Genomic DNA, 18,753 nt, shown 5'->3' with positions numbered 1-18,753 from the left:
ATGTGTGACCCCCGTCCCCCCTGACCACAGGCTAACACTCAGGATGAGGTTTTCAAGCTCATGTGACTGATGACCTCACACTGTTCTCTTCCCCTACAGGATGACGTCATGATGCCACAGAGGGTGCGGCTCCAGTATGAGGCAGCGCAGAGCAGACCACAGAGTGTGAGTATTTGTGGTCCCGGGTCTGATGTAGGGGGGCAGCGCTCATTTCTAGGCTGCACAGGAGTCTGTCACATTCCAGGAAGGTGAAGTGCAGACGGCGCCTCCTATTGGCTGCACTGAGCGCGCAGATACCTCCGTGCGTTCCTGACCGAGCAGAAGTGATCGGCCAGTACTGATGTCACCCACAGAACCATTACCCTCCCCGGTGCCAGGATGTCATCACATCCACATCACTGTCCACACACGGCTGCCACAATCCAATCTCTTGGATCTGATGTGATCAATTCAATTTAAAAGGCTCCAAGCCTGAGGCTGCACTACTGAGACCTGGCATAGAAACCTTGTATATGAGGATGTGGATCGCAGCCTGAAGCTGCACTACTGAGAGACCAGGCATGGAAATCTTGTAGATGTAGATGAGGATGTGGATCCCAGCCGGAAGCTGCACTACTGAGAGACCAGGCATGGAAACCTTATAGAGGAGGATGTATAGCCAAGCCAACTTGTCATCAGAATCTCAGTAGTGCAGCCTTGTAGCTTTAGTTTCTTCTAGGCTGACATGATCTTTGAAGCTTGAGAATACACTACTGGGAGATTCTGATGACATCATATCCCCTGTTGTGGAAAGCGGCTGCCACTGATATACACCTGACAAGTCTGGAGACATGCAGTCATCATGATGTCTCAGTAGTGCAGCCTAAGGCTTCTACCTTTTTTAAGCAATTATATCTCAGGTTAGAAGTCAGATATTAAAGAATGGTTTTCTGTCTCGAGTTCAGCCATATTGGTTTTGCCACACGCAGAGTACTAGTCATGTTGTGGCTCTTTACCAACACTCTGGGATGGCACATGGAGGCACTGCGTGATGGGACAGTTATTTCCTATATACCGCAAAGTTGAGGACATGGCTGAGAATTGTATCCTAGGCCCAAAGGCAGAAAATGGCAGCTGGTACAAAGCACGGTCTCCGTATTATACAGTATTGCATTTTCTGTTGCATGGCTGGGGGTGCGTTCAGCTGGCACAGCAGGGGTTAAGAGAGGTTGCTGTAATTGGCTCGCTGCGCCATGCGAGCAATGTGGTTAGGTGGGTTCTCAGAGGAGCCCGCATTGCTGCCATTGTTCACCGGGCGGACACCAATCCTATCCGACTAAGCTGCTTTCTGTATGACAGCTCATCACTGCGAGAGCAGATTTGTATCGTCCTCCCCCAGCAAAGATCGGACACAAGGGGTACGATGGGTGACATTGGCCAGCACTAGTCATGTGACCTTACACCATGCATGACTATAGCATCATGGTGGCCTGTGTCTACTCTGTCTTCTGCAGGCAACACCTTTCACTGATCGGCCTTGAGGGCTGGAGCAACAGCTGTGTTCAACAAGTTCTCCTTCTTTGTTGCTCTCCCTCTCCGTCTCTCTCTGTTGGCCGCGCTCTCCCTCTCCGTCTCTCTCTGTTGGCCGCGCTCTCCCTCTCCGTCTCTCTCTGTTGGCCGCGCTCTCCCTCTCCGTCTCTCTCTGTTGGCCGCGCTCTCCCTCTCCGTCTCTCTCTGTTGGCCGCGCCCTCCCTCTCCGTCTCTCTCTGTTGGCCGCGCTCTCCCTCTCCGTCTCTCTCTGTTGGCCGCGCTCTCCCTCTCCGTCTCTGTCTGTTGGCCGCGCTCTCCCTCTCCGTCTGTCTGTTGGCCGCGCTCTCCCTCTCCGTCTCTGTCTGTTGGCCGCGCTCTCCCTCTCCGTCTGTCTGTTGGCCGCGCTCTCCCTCTCCGTCTGTCTGTTGGCCGCGCTCTCCCTCTCCGTCTGTCTGTCGGCCGCGCTCTCCCTCTCAGTCTCTGTCTGTCGGCCGCGCTCTCCCTCTCAGTCTCTGTCTGTCGGCCGCGCTCTCCCTCTCAGTCTCTGTCTGTCGGCCGCGCTCTCCCTCTCAGTCTCTGTCTGTCGGCCGCGCTCTCCCTCTCAGTCTCTGTCTGTCGGCCGCGCTCTCCCTCTCAGTCTCTGTCTGTCGGCCGCGCTCTCCCTCTCAGTCTCTGTCTGTCGGCCGCGCTCTCCCTCTCAGTCTCTGTCTGTCGGCCGCGCTCTCCCTCTCAGTCTCTGTCTGTCGGCCGCGCTCTCCCTCTCAGTCTCTGTCTGTCGGCCGCGCTCTCCCTCTCAGTCTCTGTCTGTCGGCCGCGCTCTCCCTCTCAGTCTCTGTCTGTCGGCCGCGCTCTCCCTCTCAGTCTCTGTCTGTCGGCCGCGCTCTCCCTCTCAGTCTCTGTCTGTCGGCCGCGCTCTCCCTCTCAGTCTCTGTCTGTCGGCCGCGCTGTCTTTCCTGCACTCCCTCTGTATCCCCCTCTGTACCCCGGTATGGTGGGGTCCCTCGTCCTCCTGTGTACGGACCGCCCTCTTGTCATGGGCCCTGACCACTTCACAATGCCATTTGGATTCAGCACAAATGTTAATTTGCTGCTCGGCCACAATTGTGTCCTCTAATTACGCTGTAGGAATCTTGGCAAGTTGGGAACCTGTGCGTGGGAATCGGCCCCTAATTGGGATTACTGCATTTTTAACTCTTCGTAGGAGACGCCGTCTTTGGATTGGGATTTTGGGTTTTCTTGGAACGGTTTCTGCTCTTATCTCATGGATGTACTGTATATGGGATTAAACACTGTAATCCTTTCAAAGAGGTTGTGCAGCAGCTGATAAGCCACCACAGCTGCTACAGAATCACTTGGTAAGCTAAACATCAGACATCGGTGGCGCGGGGGTTAAAGATTTCTGTGTCTATCCAATCATATAGATCAGACAGTAGCAGGTTGCAGCCTTGAATACTTTGCAGGGAGAGCAAATTGTACCCTCCGCATGGAACAGACATTACTAATCGCCCCTGTACAGATGCTAAATTATAACCACTCCCACATCAGACATTACTAATTGATTTTGCAGGTAATCCCATCCATTGCTCAGATCCAACCAGGCATGACCAATCCATTGTGTCCCTACAAAACAGACATTATCAATCGACCGTGTAGAAAGAGTGCAGCCCCAGTCCACGGGGGGGGGGGGGGCTTTCGGAGACCAAATCTTAATAGACCCCATAATATTAAATGTTAGTACTACACGTGGGCAGCATTTTGGACTCTGTCCGGAGAACCCCTTTAAATGTTGTTTGTTTATCCATCCACTCTTGGGGCAGAGTAATTATGGACAAGCCCTTTAAGAAGGTAATGTATCATGAATGACTGACTGGGATGCTCACAGAAGAGAGCAGCATTAGAGAGGTTTTTGGGGTAAATTTTTCACCTACAGTGAAATGTAATGGGGGCACTTCCCCTTTAAGGCGGATGAGAAATCCGTGCCATACCAGCGAAGGTATGTGTGTAATTTCCTCTGTAAAACATGCAGCCGTCATGTAATGAAGTATGTGTGGTATGTGACACGTGAGGCGGCTCAGGCAGGATATAACCTTCTGCCAATCTACATCGCAGAGCCTGAGGCTGCACTACTGAGAGCCCCCCGTTGACATTAGGCCTCCTCCTGATTTCTGCCTGGTGCAGTGATGTCACCGTGACCTTATGTGGATCGATGACATCACTGCCACGACTCAGAAGTTCTTATCAGCACTTTTCAGTAGTGCAGCCTCAGGCTTCAGGCCTCTAGCTTCAATCCATCATATCTCGGCTTAGATATGAGATATTAAAGAACGGTTTTCACGCCTTTAATCCTTGTCGGCTGCTCCAATTCTTTTTGTGCCCAGTCCCTGCATAACGACCCCAGAGTAATGAAAGTAAGCCTTGCCCAGGCCTGCTCGGATGAGAATAACTTGTTTTCATGGGCAGACGATCATCCGCACACGGGGACACATAAGAATAGCGGCCGGTGTGTTTTTCTCGTCGCGGATCCAGGCTTTGGCTCATCTTCGGGCTGACAGGAAAGGTGTTGCGGTTACGCCTTTTGCTACATCCCTCCTTGAGATTAGTCGCTGCCCTTCTTCTGTTTACATTCTGCTACGACCAAAATATGTCACCGTGTCTCCGCTTCCTCTCCGCCGCTTCCAAGGGAAGTCATTCTCTCCCGGGATCAAAGAGTGTCCAGCCGACCCGACCTTGTCCTGTAACACTGGCACACTCCTGCAGCGAGGCTCAGTCCCAGCGACTGAACGTGTGTGCGCGGTGCAGAACTGCTACTCTCATCCTGCGACCGGGAAATGATTCTGTGGATCTTTTCTTATTTTTCAGGTTAAAGTTTGTGTCTTGGAAGGGGGGGAAATGAGCAAGCGGAAGAGCTGAGTGACTGTCACAAGGGCCAAAATGTGATGTCTAGATGACTGGGTCACTTCTGGTCTCGCGGGGTGTTCCCCGTATTCAGCGGGTCTTGTCGGTTGTTCCTGGCCTACAGTAGACCTTGTGGGATGTTCCGGGCCTACGGCGGATCTTGTGGGGTGTTCCCTGCCTACTGCTAGTCTTGGGGAGGTGGAGGAGGGGGGGTGTTCCCGGTATACAGCAAGAAGGTATCGGAGTACAAGTCTCTTAAAGTAACCTTGCTCTACACTGAGGTTACGGAAGGACTAATCTCCCAGTTTTGCGTCTCTTGTGCTGCAGGTTTTTCTCCTTGATTTTCTTGCATTTTGCGATCTGCGGCCACAGAGAGCATCCATCCTTTGACCGGATCTTCTCAATAACCTCGTCACGTCGGTGACACATTGCATTGAGGATAATTTTCCCTCTCCCATCCGAACATGAATGTGTAATTTATGCGCCCGTCAAGGCGGATCTTGCTATCACGACAACGGCGCAGCTGTCGCTTTACAGCGAGCTCTTATCCGGAGAGAATCGTTAAGAAAAGTGGCCATTTGCTCGGTTCACAGGCCACTCTACTTAATTTATTAATCACCTTCCCTCCTCTGTGGAAGCGTCCGTGCTTGGCACCGCGTCTCATCCTGGCAGCGCTCCATGCCAGCAGCTTAGCGGGGTCTGTTCAACACGACCGGCTCTGCACCCACCCACCCCCCGCAACCCGGAGGATGAATCGTAAAGTTGTGCCCCGTGACTGGTAATCAGAACGGAATCCTCCCTAATTAAATAATTATCATGGCGGCGGGCGGATCCCCCCTCATCTTTAATTAAAGCCACTTAACATTCAGGGGCGACTGTCGCCAGGCCGAGCCGCCATTTCTTCCTCCCCATTCAGGACGGATCTGTCATGGCAGTGGAGCTTGTCCGCAGCGCTGGCGCCTTATCTGCACCGCTCTTATATAATATTACACTCCCCCACTGGATTGTCTAGACTGGATCCAACTGTAACAAACACTCAGCTGTGAGAAGTATCACATCCTTAGGGGTATTCAGCCTTTGAGTATAAAGTAGAATGCTTTCATTCACTTAATGCAAGCAGAAATATTGTCAGCATGATGCCCACCTGACACAAGAGCCCATCCTTGCATTATCCTTTGTGGTGTTGCCCTCCGATCCCTCGCCTCTTTACAAGTGCAGATCCTTGCTTAGGACTGTGGAAGTGGGGTCTTGCTCTGAAATGCCCAGATTTTACGGACCATGGGAAACTTCCAGGCCATTACTTTCCCCCTCCAGAATTACATCTGGATCAGCGGCTTGGGTTACAGGATTTTGGTGTACATAACAGTGCGGCTGCCCGTGTTCTCCACCATTTGTGATTGGAACTTATACAATGCACACTCCTTATGTCCGCTGCCCCTTGCTTTCCCATACTCCTGTGTCCTGTACCCAGAGGAGCGCATCCTCACTAAAAACAGATCCCATGTGTCCTGGAGGTGACATCTTCTATCAGATCCCTTGAAATGTGGGTGACAGCCAATATGTCCATCACTCAGAGATTGGTTAGAAACCCATGATCCAGGAAATGGTGATCCCCACCGGTACTTCTGTATACTGCGCTGACGTATATAGCGGAGCTATAGTAATCTGATCAAAGATAATTCATCTCTGGAGACGTGCAGGCGGCAGAAAGAGGAAATCTATTACCCAGAAATAGGAAGGAAACACGCAGATATTAAGTAAGATCTGCATGAACGTCACATATGGTACTGTACATACTGCAGCGCAGGCATCACCCGCTACATGTATAATGCCTGTGGGTGGGGTATATCCCACGGTACACATACGTGTGCATGCTCTCATGCTGCGCACACTTGTATACATTCATACTGTGCAGATTACACATACATGTGTATACCCTAATACTGTACACATTACACATCTATAATATAACCAGGGATGTGTCCGTCTGTCCGAAGCCTGGGCATGCTCAGTGTGGAGCAATAACATTATGTCCAGGATGAGAGAGAGGCAAATTTGTGAGTACACCCCCATATTATCAGTGCACTTTATATACAGTGCTCAGCATCAGTGAGTACACCCCCTGTATTCTCAGTACATTATATATACAGCGCTCAACGTAAGTGAGTACACCCCACTGTATTCTCAGTACATCTTATATATGCAGTGCTCAGTGTAAGTGAGTGCACTCCCCTGTATTCTCAGTACATCTTGTATATGCTGGATGCGTCCTTCTGTCTGAAGCCGAAATGGGTGGCGCCTGCATAGTAAGGCGCCGGAGTCAGCACGTGTGCGCAAATTCATAGACAGCGTCCTTAAAAAAAAAAAAAAAAAGCGTGTTACTGTATAATGTGCACATTAGTACATATACTTTTGTGCATTCACATTTACGCATATTTGTATACATACATTGATATTGTACATAATACATATACTCATTACATACATTTATACAGTACACATACGTATTCATACCCGCATGCTGTACAAATATTCATACCGTATACATTACACATACTCTTATACATTCAACCCATTACACCTACTCGTATACATATATTCCTACTGTACATGTACATACTGTACTCATTACACATGTATGCACATACATACTGTACGCAGACTCACACACTAATACTGTATAAATACCGCATACGTTACACATACATCGTATACATACATTCATACTGTACACATACATAAGTACATAGACTTGTATACACAGCATATAGCGGTGCTTACACACCTATTGTACACATACACCATGTACACACAGTGTATGGATTACACATCTTCTATGCACTTTATGCACACACGCTGTATATATTGGCTCATGTCAGCCGAGGTGCTGTATACCATGTCGCACAGTCCCGGCCGGTCCTATACGGTGACTCCCCCCACATCTGTCCTGCATTCCCCGTATTTAATTACAATTCAATTAGAAGCGAGCGCGCTGTGCCGGCGGGAGGTGGAGGAAGCGGCAGAAACCGACATATAATGACAAATAAAAATTCCTGGGGTTTGAGCGCCTTGTGTTTTCTGCAGCACATCACAAGCCGACACCACAACTATCCCAGTAATGTCAGCGCAGGCACACCGACTCTTAAAGGGGCAGTATGTGGGGAGGGGGGAGTTTCTCTTTAAATAATTTTTTCATTTTTTACAAATTCCCTTTAGTCCGGCATCTACTAATCCCAAAAGTCTAATAATGCCAATTAATGTGGACACAGAAGACCAAGGAGCAAAAATAAGTCACGGCTGCAAATGTTTTTGGTCTATTTTGGACTTTCTACTGAAGAGCCCATCTAATAATCCAGAATATCTGGTATTCCGGCACTTATGAATTCCTATTCCTACTAAATATAAGGCCTGGCACTGTTTCAAGGGGATGTCCTGGATTACAAAAACAGCACCACACATGGCTGAAATTGCATCTCCGCTCCAGTGTAGTGAATAGGCATGGGCTGCAATACCACATGCAACCTGTAGATAGGTGTGGTGCTGTTTCTTTTTTGTCTTAGAAGAAAGCAGCCAATTTTTGTTTGTTTTTTAAAATTTTCGACCACCCCAAAGAGAAGATGAGGCTTCAGTTGTGTGGCCGAATCTAGGGAATGGTGCTGGGTTCAACCTCATATTAACATACGTGTTCCTTTATAAGGTTCTATAGTATAATATAGCTCCCCCGGCGCTTAGCTGGAGGGGCTGTTTTGTTTCAGTCTTCCCAAGGAGTGAAGTTGGAGGGGCTGTTTGTGTCGGCCCTACCCTGGAGCTCACCCTGAGGGGCTGTTTGCTTCCCCAGGAGCTCAACCGAAGGGTTTGTTTGTGTCAGCCTCCCTCTGGGGCTCAGTCGGAGGGGCTGTTTGTGTCAGCTTTCCCCTGGAGCTTGGCCGGAGGGACTGTTTGTTTCAGCCTCATCATGGAGCTCGGCTGGAGGGGCTGTTTGTTTCGGCCTACCCCTGGAGCTCGGCCGGAGGGGCTGTTTGTTTCGGCCTACCCCTGGAGCTCGACCGGAGGGGCTGTTTGTTTCAGCCTTCCCCTGGAGCTCGGCTGGTGGGGCTGTTTGTGTCGGCCTACGCCTGGAGCTCGGCTGGAGGGGCTGTTTGTTTCGGCCTACCCCTGGAGTTCGGCCGGAGGGGCTGTTTGTTTCAGCCTTCCCCTGGAGCTCGGCCGGTGGGGCTGTTTGCTTCGGCTTACCCCTGGAGCTCGGCCGGAGGGGCTGTTTGTTTCAGCCTTCCCCTGGAGCTCGGCTGGTGGGGCTGTTTGTGTCGGCCTACGCCTGGAGCTCGGCTGGAGGGGCTGTTTGTTTCGGCCTTCCCCTGGAGCTCGGCCCGAGGGGCTGTTTGTTTCAGCCTTCCCCTGGAGCTCGGCCGGTGGGGCTGTTTGCTTCGGCTTACCCCTGGAGCTCGGCCGGAGGGGCTGTTTGTGTCGGCCTACCCCTGGAGCTCGGCCCGAGGGGCTGTTTGTTTCAGCCTTCCCCTGGAGCTCGGCCGGTGGGGCTGTTTGCTTCGGCCTACCCCTGGCACTCGGCCGGAGGGGCTGTTTGTGTCGGCCCTACCCTGGAGCAGATGTTGGTGTTTGTATCACACAGTTCCCTCTATATCGGAGTACGGGAAGCTCTGCCTGTAGTCCTGGAGCCGTCCGTCATCGGTCTCCTAATTCCATTAGCCCTGAAATGGAGGAAAACTAGAAAACCCTTCACTGTGGCCGGATTATTCAATTGCAGGGGACCCCAAGAGATTTGTCACTGCCCTGGTGTGGACAGATGACATTACTAGAAGCGTCATGACTGCCCATAGTCAGGATGGGCGGCCATGTCTCTCCCCCAATATTGACATATATGTATATTGAATCACCCAGCCCTAGTATATGATTTCTAATATATTTTAGGCCTTATCCATGAAAATTGTCTACTAGTGGGATTGTCCCTGTTGCCCATAGTGACCTATCAGAGTGCAGCTTCCGTTTCTTAAACTGCTCTTGAAAAATGAAAGCTGCTTGGTGATTGGTTGGTGACAAATAGCTGGAACTGGGTTCTGGCCTGACTCCTAGCTTGTTACAATCAGCAGAGGACACAGAGTTGTACTGATGATGTAGATGATTATTTAAGTGAGAAGTAATAGGTCATGGTGAGATGTTCTCTCTGCCATTCACGGACAACAAGCAGAGATCTTGAAAATAATTTTTTAAACAGTTTCTGGATTGCCCAACTTGCAGGGAGGAAGCAAGGAAAGTGAGATCTAATGTTACATTATACTGTACGGGAGGACATGATTGATCTCTGGGGTATACAGAATAATCCGCACTGTTATACGCTCACATTCCTACAGGAAAAGTGAAAGACTAATTTGTTAGAACTTTTTGATCTATTGGTGGAGGAGCTTGGGGGTAATTTGTGCCATTTCATGCATTCCTCCTGTACATACACATCATCCCGGTCATTACTCATCGCCCTGACCTGACTCCTGTCTACACCACAAGCCTGAATCCCAAATACCTTCTCTGCTAACCCTGATCCTGTACTGATCCTGAGCCACATCCTGCATTATACTCCAGAGCTGCACTCACTATTCTGCTGGTGGAGTCACTGTGTACATACATTACTTATCCTGTACTGACCCTGAGTTACATCCTGTATTGTACTCCAGAGCTGCACTCACTATTCTGCTGGTGCAGTCACTGTGTACATACATTCCATTACTTATCCTGTACTGATCCTGAGTTACATCCTGTATTATACTCCAGAGCTGCACTCACTATTCTGCTGGTGCAGTCACTGTGTACATACATTACTTATCCTGTACTGACCCTGAGTTACATCCAGTATTATACTCCAGTGCTGCACTCACTATTCTGCTGGTGCAGTCACTGTGTACATACATTACATTACTTATCCTGAGTTGCATCCTGTATTATACTCCAGAGCTGCACTCACTATTCTGCTGGTGCAGTCACTGTGTACATACATTACATTACTGATCCTGAGTTACATCCTGTATTATACTCCAGAGCTGCACTCACTATTCTGCTGGTGGAGTCACTGTGTACATACATTACATTCCTATCCTATACTGATCCTGAGTTACATCCTGTATTATACTCTAGAGCCGCACTCACTATTCTGCTGGTGGAGTCACTGTATACATACATTACATTACTTATCCTGTACTGATCCTTAGTTATCTCCTGTATTATACCCCAGAGCTGATCTCACTATTCTGCTGGTGCAGTCACTTTGTATAAACATTACATTACTTATCCTGTACTGATCCTGAGTTACATCCTGTATTATACTCTAGAGCCGCACTCACTATTCTGCTGGTGCAGTCACTGTGTACAGTAATGTTCAAAATAATAGCAATCCAATATGACTATCCAGATTAATCACTGTTTTTGGTATAAATTATATTACCACATGTCAAACAATTTTTCCAGTTGGTGCAGTAGATTCTAAGAAAACCAACAGACTCAGCATTCATGATCTGCAGGTTTTTCAGTCTGTGTATTTGAATAATTAATTGAAAGGGGTGTGCTCAAAATAATAGCAGGGTGGAGTTCAATTAGTGAGGTCAATCATTCTGTGAAGAAACAGGTGTGATTCAGGTGGCCCTTATTTAAGGGTGAAGCCAGCACATGTTGTACATGCATTTCTCCTTGAAAGCCTGAGAAATATGGGTCGTTCGAGACCTTGTTCAGAAGAACAGCGTACTTTTGATTAAAAAGTTGATTGGAGAGGGTAAAAGAAGTGCAGACAATGATAGGCTGTTCAGCTAAAATGATCTCCAATGGTTTAAAATGGAAAGCAAAACCAGAGAGGTGTGGAAAAAAACGGAAGACTACCATTCAAATGGATCGAAGAATAGCCAGAATGGCAAAGGCTCAACCAATGATCAGCTCCAGGATGATCAAAGACAGTCTCAAGTTACCTGTGAGTACTGTGACAGTTAAAAGACACCTGTGTGAAGCTAATCTCTTAGCAAGAAGTCCCTGCAAAAAAAAAAAAAAAACATGTACTGAAGCGGATACAGTTTGCTAAAGAACACATAAGCTGGCCTAAAGAGAAAGAAATGGATAAATATTTTGTGGACTGATGAAAGTAAAATTGTTCTTTTTGGGTCCAAGCGCCGCAAACAGTTCGTCAGACGACCCCCATACTCTGCATTCAAGCCACAGTACACTCTGAAGACAGTGAAGCATGGTGGTGCAAGCATCATGATATGGGCATGTTTCTCTTACTATGGTGACGGACCTATTTACCGCATACCAGGGATCATGGACAAGTTTGCATATATTAAAATACTTGAAGAGATCATGTTGCCTTACGCTGAAGAGGATATGCCCTTGAAATGGATGTTCCAACAAGACAACGACCCTAAACATACCAGTAAACTAGCAAAACCTTGGTTTCAGTCCAACAAAATTGAGGTTATGAAGTGGCCAGCCCAATCCCTGCACCTTAATCCGATAGAGCACTTGTGGGGTGACATCAAAAATGCCGTTTATGAGGCAAAGCCAACAAATGCCAAAAAATTGTTATGTAGTAAAAGCATCCTGGGCTGGGATAGCAGTTGACTCTATGCAACATAGATGTGAAGTGTAGTATCGGCTTCTCTGCCCCCTGACAGGCAGAGACCCCGTCCCTCGTCCCGCCACGCTCCCGACCCGGTGTCTTCCGGCCCTCCTGCTGCTGCCGGCGCGCGCAGCTTCCGGGGCACTGTGCTTAGGGCGCGCGCGCTCCCTCCCTCTTAAAGGGCCAGCGCGCGCCGTCCTAAGGAGTCCCCGGCCAATGGCCGGAGGACCGCTCATATAAAGGCACCTCCTCCAAAATGGAGGTGCCCGTGCAAGGTTGTAGCTTTTTGTCCTAAACTCTGCTTCAGCCCTCAGGTCCCGCTGCTAGCCTGACGTCCTGTCCGCCAGCCTGATTACCAGTCCTGTCCGCCAGCCTGATTACCAGTCCTGTCCGCCAGCCTGATTACCAGTCCTGTCCGCCAGCCTGATTACCAGTCCTGTCTGCCAGCCTGATTACCAGTCCTGTCCGCCAGCCTGATTACCAGTCCTGTCCGCCCGCCTGATTACCAGTCCTGTCCGCCCGCCTGATTACCAGTCCTGTCCGCCCGCCTGATTACCAGTCCTGTCCGCCCGCCTGGACTGGACAGGACGGCCAGTCTGGCCGGCCTGTCTCCACCTGCCAAGTACTCTCTAGCCCGACGGTCTGCCTACGGGCCTGGCTTGCCTGCCTACCCGGAGAACGTACCAGTTACCTGCCGTGTCTTTTTGTCAGTCTACCTGGAGGCTTCTACCAGTTACCTGTGGGAGTCACCTGCTCTCATACAAGGACAGGCCCAGAGTAGCACCTGGTCCCTCTGCTCGGTCCTTCCCTGGTTCACGGAGTCTATTGAGCCGCCATGCGACCTTGGTCAGTCCGAGTTGATACCTAGTTACGCCCCTCTGGTCCCTCCTTGCACCGCAGCACAGAGGTACCACCACCCGGATCCGTAACATGAAGCAGTTCTAAAAAAGTGTGGGTATACAACTAAATATTAGGTCAGTGATTCACAGTAATGCTAAATCCTCAAAAAAAAAAAAAGTACATATTGTGAGTTTGTAAAGACAAATGCAGACACTGCTATTTTTTTTAGAACAGCCCAATGTTCATTTTTTGTTATTTTCTGTAAAGTAGTTAAAAATTATATACATTTCTCTTCATGTTTTCAATTAGAAAAGTGTGCAATGTTCCCAATGCATGGAAATAAAAACTAGTATAAAGATTTTGTGCTTAACATGTTTTTGAACACTACTGTACATTAAATTACTTAATCTGTACTGATCCTGAGTTACATCCTGTATTATACTCCAGAGCTGCAGTCACTATTCTGCTGGTGCAGTCACTGTGTACATACATTACATTACTTATCCTGTACTGATTCTGAGTTACATCCTGTATTATACTCCAGAGCTGCACTCACTATTCTGCTGGTACAGTCACTGTGTACATACATTACATTACTTATCCTGTACTGATCCTGAGTTACATCCTGTATTATACTCCAGAGCTGCACTCACTATTCTGCTGGTGGAGTCACTGTGTACATACATTACATTACTTATCCTGTACTGATCCTGAGTTACATCCTCTATTATATCCCAGAGCTGCACTCACTATTCTGCTGGTGGAGTCACTGTGTACATACATTACATTACTTATCCTGTACTGATCCCGAGTTACATCCTGTATTATACTCCAGAGCTGCACTCACTATTCTGCTGGTGCAGTCACTGTGTACATACATTACATTACTTATCCTGTACGGATCCTGAGTTACATCCTGTATTATACTCCAGAGCTGCACTCACTATTCTGCTGGTGCAGTCACTGTGTACATACATTACATTACTTATCCTGTACGGATCCTGAGTTACATCCTGTATTATACTCCAGAGCTGCACTCACTATTCTGCTGGGGCAGTCACTGTGTACATACATTACATTACTTATCCTGTACGGATCCTGAGTTACATCCTGTATTATACTCCAGAGCTGCACTCACTATTCTGCTGGGGCAGTCACTGTGTACATACATTACATTACTTATCCTGTACTGATCCTGAGTTACATCCTGTATTATACTCCAGAGCTGCACTCACTATTCTGCTGGGGCAGTCACTGTGTACATACATTACATTACTTATCCTGTACTGATCCTGAGTTACATCCTGTATTATACTCCAGAGCTGCACTCACTATTCTGCTGGGGCAGTCACTGTGTACATACATTACATTACTTATCCTGTACTGATCCTGAGTTACATCCTGTATTATACCCCAGAGCTGCACTCACTATTCTGCTGGTGGAGTCACTGTGTACACACATTACATTACTTATCCTGTACTGATCCTGAGTTACATCCTGTATTATACCCCAGAGCTGCACTCACTATTCTGCTGGTGCAGTCACTGTGTACATACATTACATTACTTATCCTGTACGGATCCTGAGTTACATCCTGTATTATACTCCAGAGCTGCACTCACTATTCTGCTGGGTCAGTCACTGTGTACATACATTACATTACTTATCCTGTACGGATCCTGAGTTACATCCTGTATTATACTCCAGAGCTGCACTCACTATTCTGCTGGGGCAGTCACTGTGTACATACATTACATTACTTATCCTGTACGGATCCTGAGTTACATCCTGTATTATACTCCAGAGCTGCACTCACTATTCTGCTGGGGCAGTCACTGTGTACATACATTACATTACTTATCCTGTACTGATCCTGAGTTACATCCTGTATTATACCCCAGAGCTGCACTCACTATTCTGCTGGTGGAGTCACTGTGTACACACATTACATTACTTATCCTGTACTGATCCTGAGTTACATCCTGTATTATACCCCAGAGCTGCACTCACTATTCTGCTGGTGGAGTCACTGTGTACACACATTACATTACTTATCCTGTACTGATCCTGAGTTACATCCTGTATTATACTCCAGAGCTGTACTCACTATTCTGATGGTGGAGTCGCTGTGTACATACATTACATTACGTATCCTGTACTGATCCTGAGTTACATCCTGTATTATACTCCAGAGCTGTACTCACTATTCTGATGGTGGAGTCGCTGTGTACATACATTACATTACTTATCCTGTACTGATCCTGAGTTACATCCTGTATTATACTCCAGAGCTGCACTCACTATTCTGCTGGTGCAGTCACTGTGTACATACATTACATTACTTATCCTGTACTGATCCTGAGTTGCATCCTGTATTAGACCCCAGAGCTGCACTCACTATTCTGCTGGTGGAGTCACTGTGTACATACATTACTTATCCTGTACTGATCCTGAGTTACATCCTGTATTATACTCCAGAGCTGCACTCACTATTCTGCTGGTGCAGTCACTGTGTACATATATTACATTACTTATCCTGTACTGATCCTGAGTTACATCCTGTATTATACTCCAGAGCTGCACTCACTATTCTTCTGTTGCAGTCACTGTGTACATACATTACATTACTTATCCTGTACTGACCCTGAGTTACATCCTGTATTATACTCCAGAGCTGCACTCACTATTCTGCTGGTGCAGTCACGGTGTACATACATTACATTACTTATCCTGTACGGACCCTGAGTTACATCCTGTATTATACTCCAGAGCTGCACTCACTATTCTGCTGGTGCAGTCACTGTGTACATACATTACATTACTGATCCTGAGTTACATCCTGTATTATACTCCAGAGCTGCACTCACTATTCTTCTGGTGCAGTCTCTGTGTACATACATTACATTACTTATCCTGTACTGATCCTGAGTTACCTCCTGTATTATACTCCAGAGCTGCACTCACTATTCTGCTGGTGGAGTCACTGTGTACATACATTACTTATCCTGTAGTGATCCTGAGTTACATCCTGTATTATACTCCAGAGCTGCACTCACTATTCTGCTGGAGCAGTCACTGTGTACATACATTACATTACTTATCCTGTACTGATCCTGAGTTACATCCTGTATTATACTCCAGAGCTGCACTCACTATTCTGCTGGTGCAGTCACTGTGTACATACATTACATTACTGATCCTGTACTGATCCTGAGTTACATCCTGTATTATACTCCAGAGCTGCACTCACTATTCTGCTGGTGCAGTCACTGTACATACATTACATTACTTATCCTGTACTGATCCTGAGTTACATCCTGTATTATACTCCAGAGCTGCACTCACTATTCTGCTGGTGCAATCACTGTGTGCATACATTACATTACTTATCCTGTACTGATCCTGAGTTATATCCTGTACTATACTCCAGAGCTGCACTCACTATTCTTCTGGTGCAGTCACTGTGTACATACATTACATTACTTATCCTGTACTGACCCTGAGTTACATCCTGTATTATACTCCAGAGCTGCACTCACTATTCTGCTGGTGCAGTCACGGTGTACATACATTACATTACTTATCCTGTACTGACCCTGAGTTACATCCTGTATTATACTCCAGAGCTGCACTCACTATTCTGCTGGTGCAGTCACTGTGTACATACATTACATTACTGATCCTGAGTTACATCCTGTATTATACTCCAGAGCTGCACTCACTATTCTTCTGGTGCAGTCTCTGTGTACATACATTACATTACTTATCCTGTACTGATCCTGAGTTACATCCTGTATTATACTCCAGAGCTGCACTCACTATTCTGCTGGTGCAGTCACTGTGTACATACATTACATTACTTATCCTGTACTGATCCTGAGTTACATCCTGTATTATACTCCAGAGCTGCACTCACTATTCTGCTGGTGGAGTCACTGTGTACATACATTACTTATCCTGTACTGATCCTGAGTTACATCCTGTATTATACTCCAGAGCTGCACTCACTATTCCGCTGGTGCAGTCACTGTGTACATACATTACATTACTTATCCTGTACTGATCCTGAGTTACATCCTGTATTAGACCCCAGAGCTGCACTCACTATTCTGCTGGTGGAGTCGCTGTGTACATACATTACATTACTTATCCTGTACTGATCCTGAGTTACATCCTGTATTATACTCCAGAGCTGCACTCACTATTCTGCTGGTGGAGTCACTGTGTACATACATTACTTATCCTGTACTGATCCTGAGTTACATCCTGTATTATACTCCAGAGCTGCACTCACTATTCTGCTGGTGCAGTCACTGTACATACATTACATTACTGATCCTGAGTTACATCCTGTATTATACTCCAGAGCTGCACTCACTATTCTGCTGGTGCAGTCACTGTGTACATATATTACATTACTTATCCTGTACTGATCCTGAGTTACATCCTGTATTATACTCCAGAGCTGCACTCACTATTCTTCTGGTGCAGTCACTGTGTACATACATTACATTACTTATCCTGTACTGACCCTGAGTTACATCCTGTATTATACTCCAGAGCTGCACTCACTATTCTGCTGTTGCAGTCACTGTGTACATACATTACATTACTGATCCTGAGTTACATCCTGTATTATACTCCAGAGCTGCACTCACTATTCTTCTGGTGCAGTCTCTGTGTACATACATTACATTACTTATCCTGTACTGATCCTGAGTTACCTCCTGTATTATACTCCAGAGCTGCACTCACTATTCTGCTGGTGGAGTCACTGTGTACATACATTACTTATCCTGTACTGATCCTGAGTTACATCCTGTATTATACTCCAGAGCTGCACTCACTATTCTGCTGGTGCAGTCACTGTGTACATACATTACATTACTGATCCTGAGTTACATCCTGTATTATACTCCAGAGCTGCACTCACTATTCTTCTGGTGCAAGTCTCTGTGTACATACATTACATTACTTATCCTGTACTGATCCTGAGTTACCTCCTGTATTATACTCCAGAGCTGCACTCAGTATTCTGCTGGTGGAGTCACTGTGTACATACATTACTTATCCTGTACTGATCCTGAGTTACATCCTGTATTATACTCCAGATCTGCACTCACTATTCTGCTGGTGCAGTCACTGTGTACATACATTACATTAGTTATCCTGTACTGATCCTGAGTTACATCCAGTATTATACTCCAGAGCTGCACTCACTATTCTGCTGGTGCAGTCACTATGTACATACATTACATTGCTTATCCTGTATTGATCCTGAGTTACATCCTGTATTATACCCCAGAGCTGCACTCACTATTCTGCTGGTGCAATCACTGTGTACATACATTACATTGCTTATCCTGTACTGATCCTGAGTTATATCCTGTATTATACTCCAGAGCTGCACTCACTATTCTGCTGGTGCAGTCACTGTGTACATACATTACATTACTTATCCTGTACTGATCCTGAGTTACATCCTGTATTATACTCCTGAGCTGCACTCACTATTCTGCTGGTGCAGTCACTGTGTACATACATTACATTACCCTTTTTCTTCCCCACAGATAATTGGATGTCGGGTGAGCCGGGAACCATCTGACGCTACAGAACGTTACACCCGGTGGATCAACAGTCTGACGTCCGATCAGCTCCTCTCACAGGTGATCTTTGACACTACAACAATCCAGTTTCTATATAATGGCAGATGGCTTAATGTTACAGTACGAGACTGGCATATATCCCTGGGATTTGGGAAAAGAACATATAGTTGCATGTAGTGAATGGAATTCCAGTAATCCGGCATCTAGAACATCTTGTGTCTCTGGGTTGCAGGGGGACCTTGTGTCTGATGTGTGCGTGGCGATCTCTTTTGTCTCTGGTGTGCAGGGGGGGACCT

The 18,753-nt window shown here is 47.1% G+C and overlaps 1 protein-coding gene across 3 annotated transcripts in view; it reads left to right on the top strand.

The window, feature by feature from the left end:
* The window catches only part of B3GNTL1 (UDP-GlcNAc:betaGal beta-1,3-N-acetylglucosaminyltransferase like 1), a 213,542-nt gene that overhangs the window by 57,989 nt on the left and 136,800 nt on the right, over window positions 1-18,753 (top strand). For all 3 annotated transcript variants that reach the window (XM_073682420.1, XM_073682421.1, XM_073682419.1), the window contains exons 6-7: window positions 100-165; window positions 18,422-18,517. In XM_073682420.1, coding sequence (XP_073538521.1) covers window positions 100-165; window positions 18,422-18,517 — 162 coding nt within the window. The remainder of the gene's footprint in view (window positions 1-99; window positions 166-18,421; window positions 18,518-18,753) is intronic.

The sequence above is a fragment of the Phyllobates terribilis genome, unplaced genomic scaffold (assembly GCF_046119375.1).
Source record: "Phyllobates terribilis strain yellow unplaced genomic scaffold, ASM4611937v1 Scaffold_5__5_contigs__length_657084704, whole genome shotgun sequence".
NCBI classification, from domain to species: domain Eukaryota; kingdom Metazoa; phylum Chordata; class Amphibia; order Anura; family Dendrobatidae; genus Phyllobates; species Phyllobates terribilis.
The sequence above is the reverse complement of the archived record's forward strand: the minus strand, read 5'-3'. Positions and strand labels throughout refer to the sequence as shown.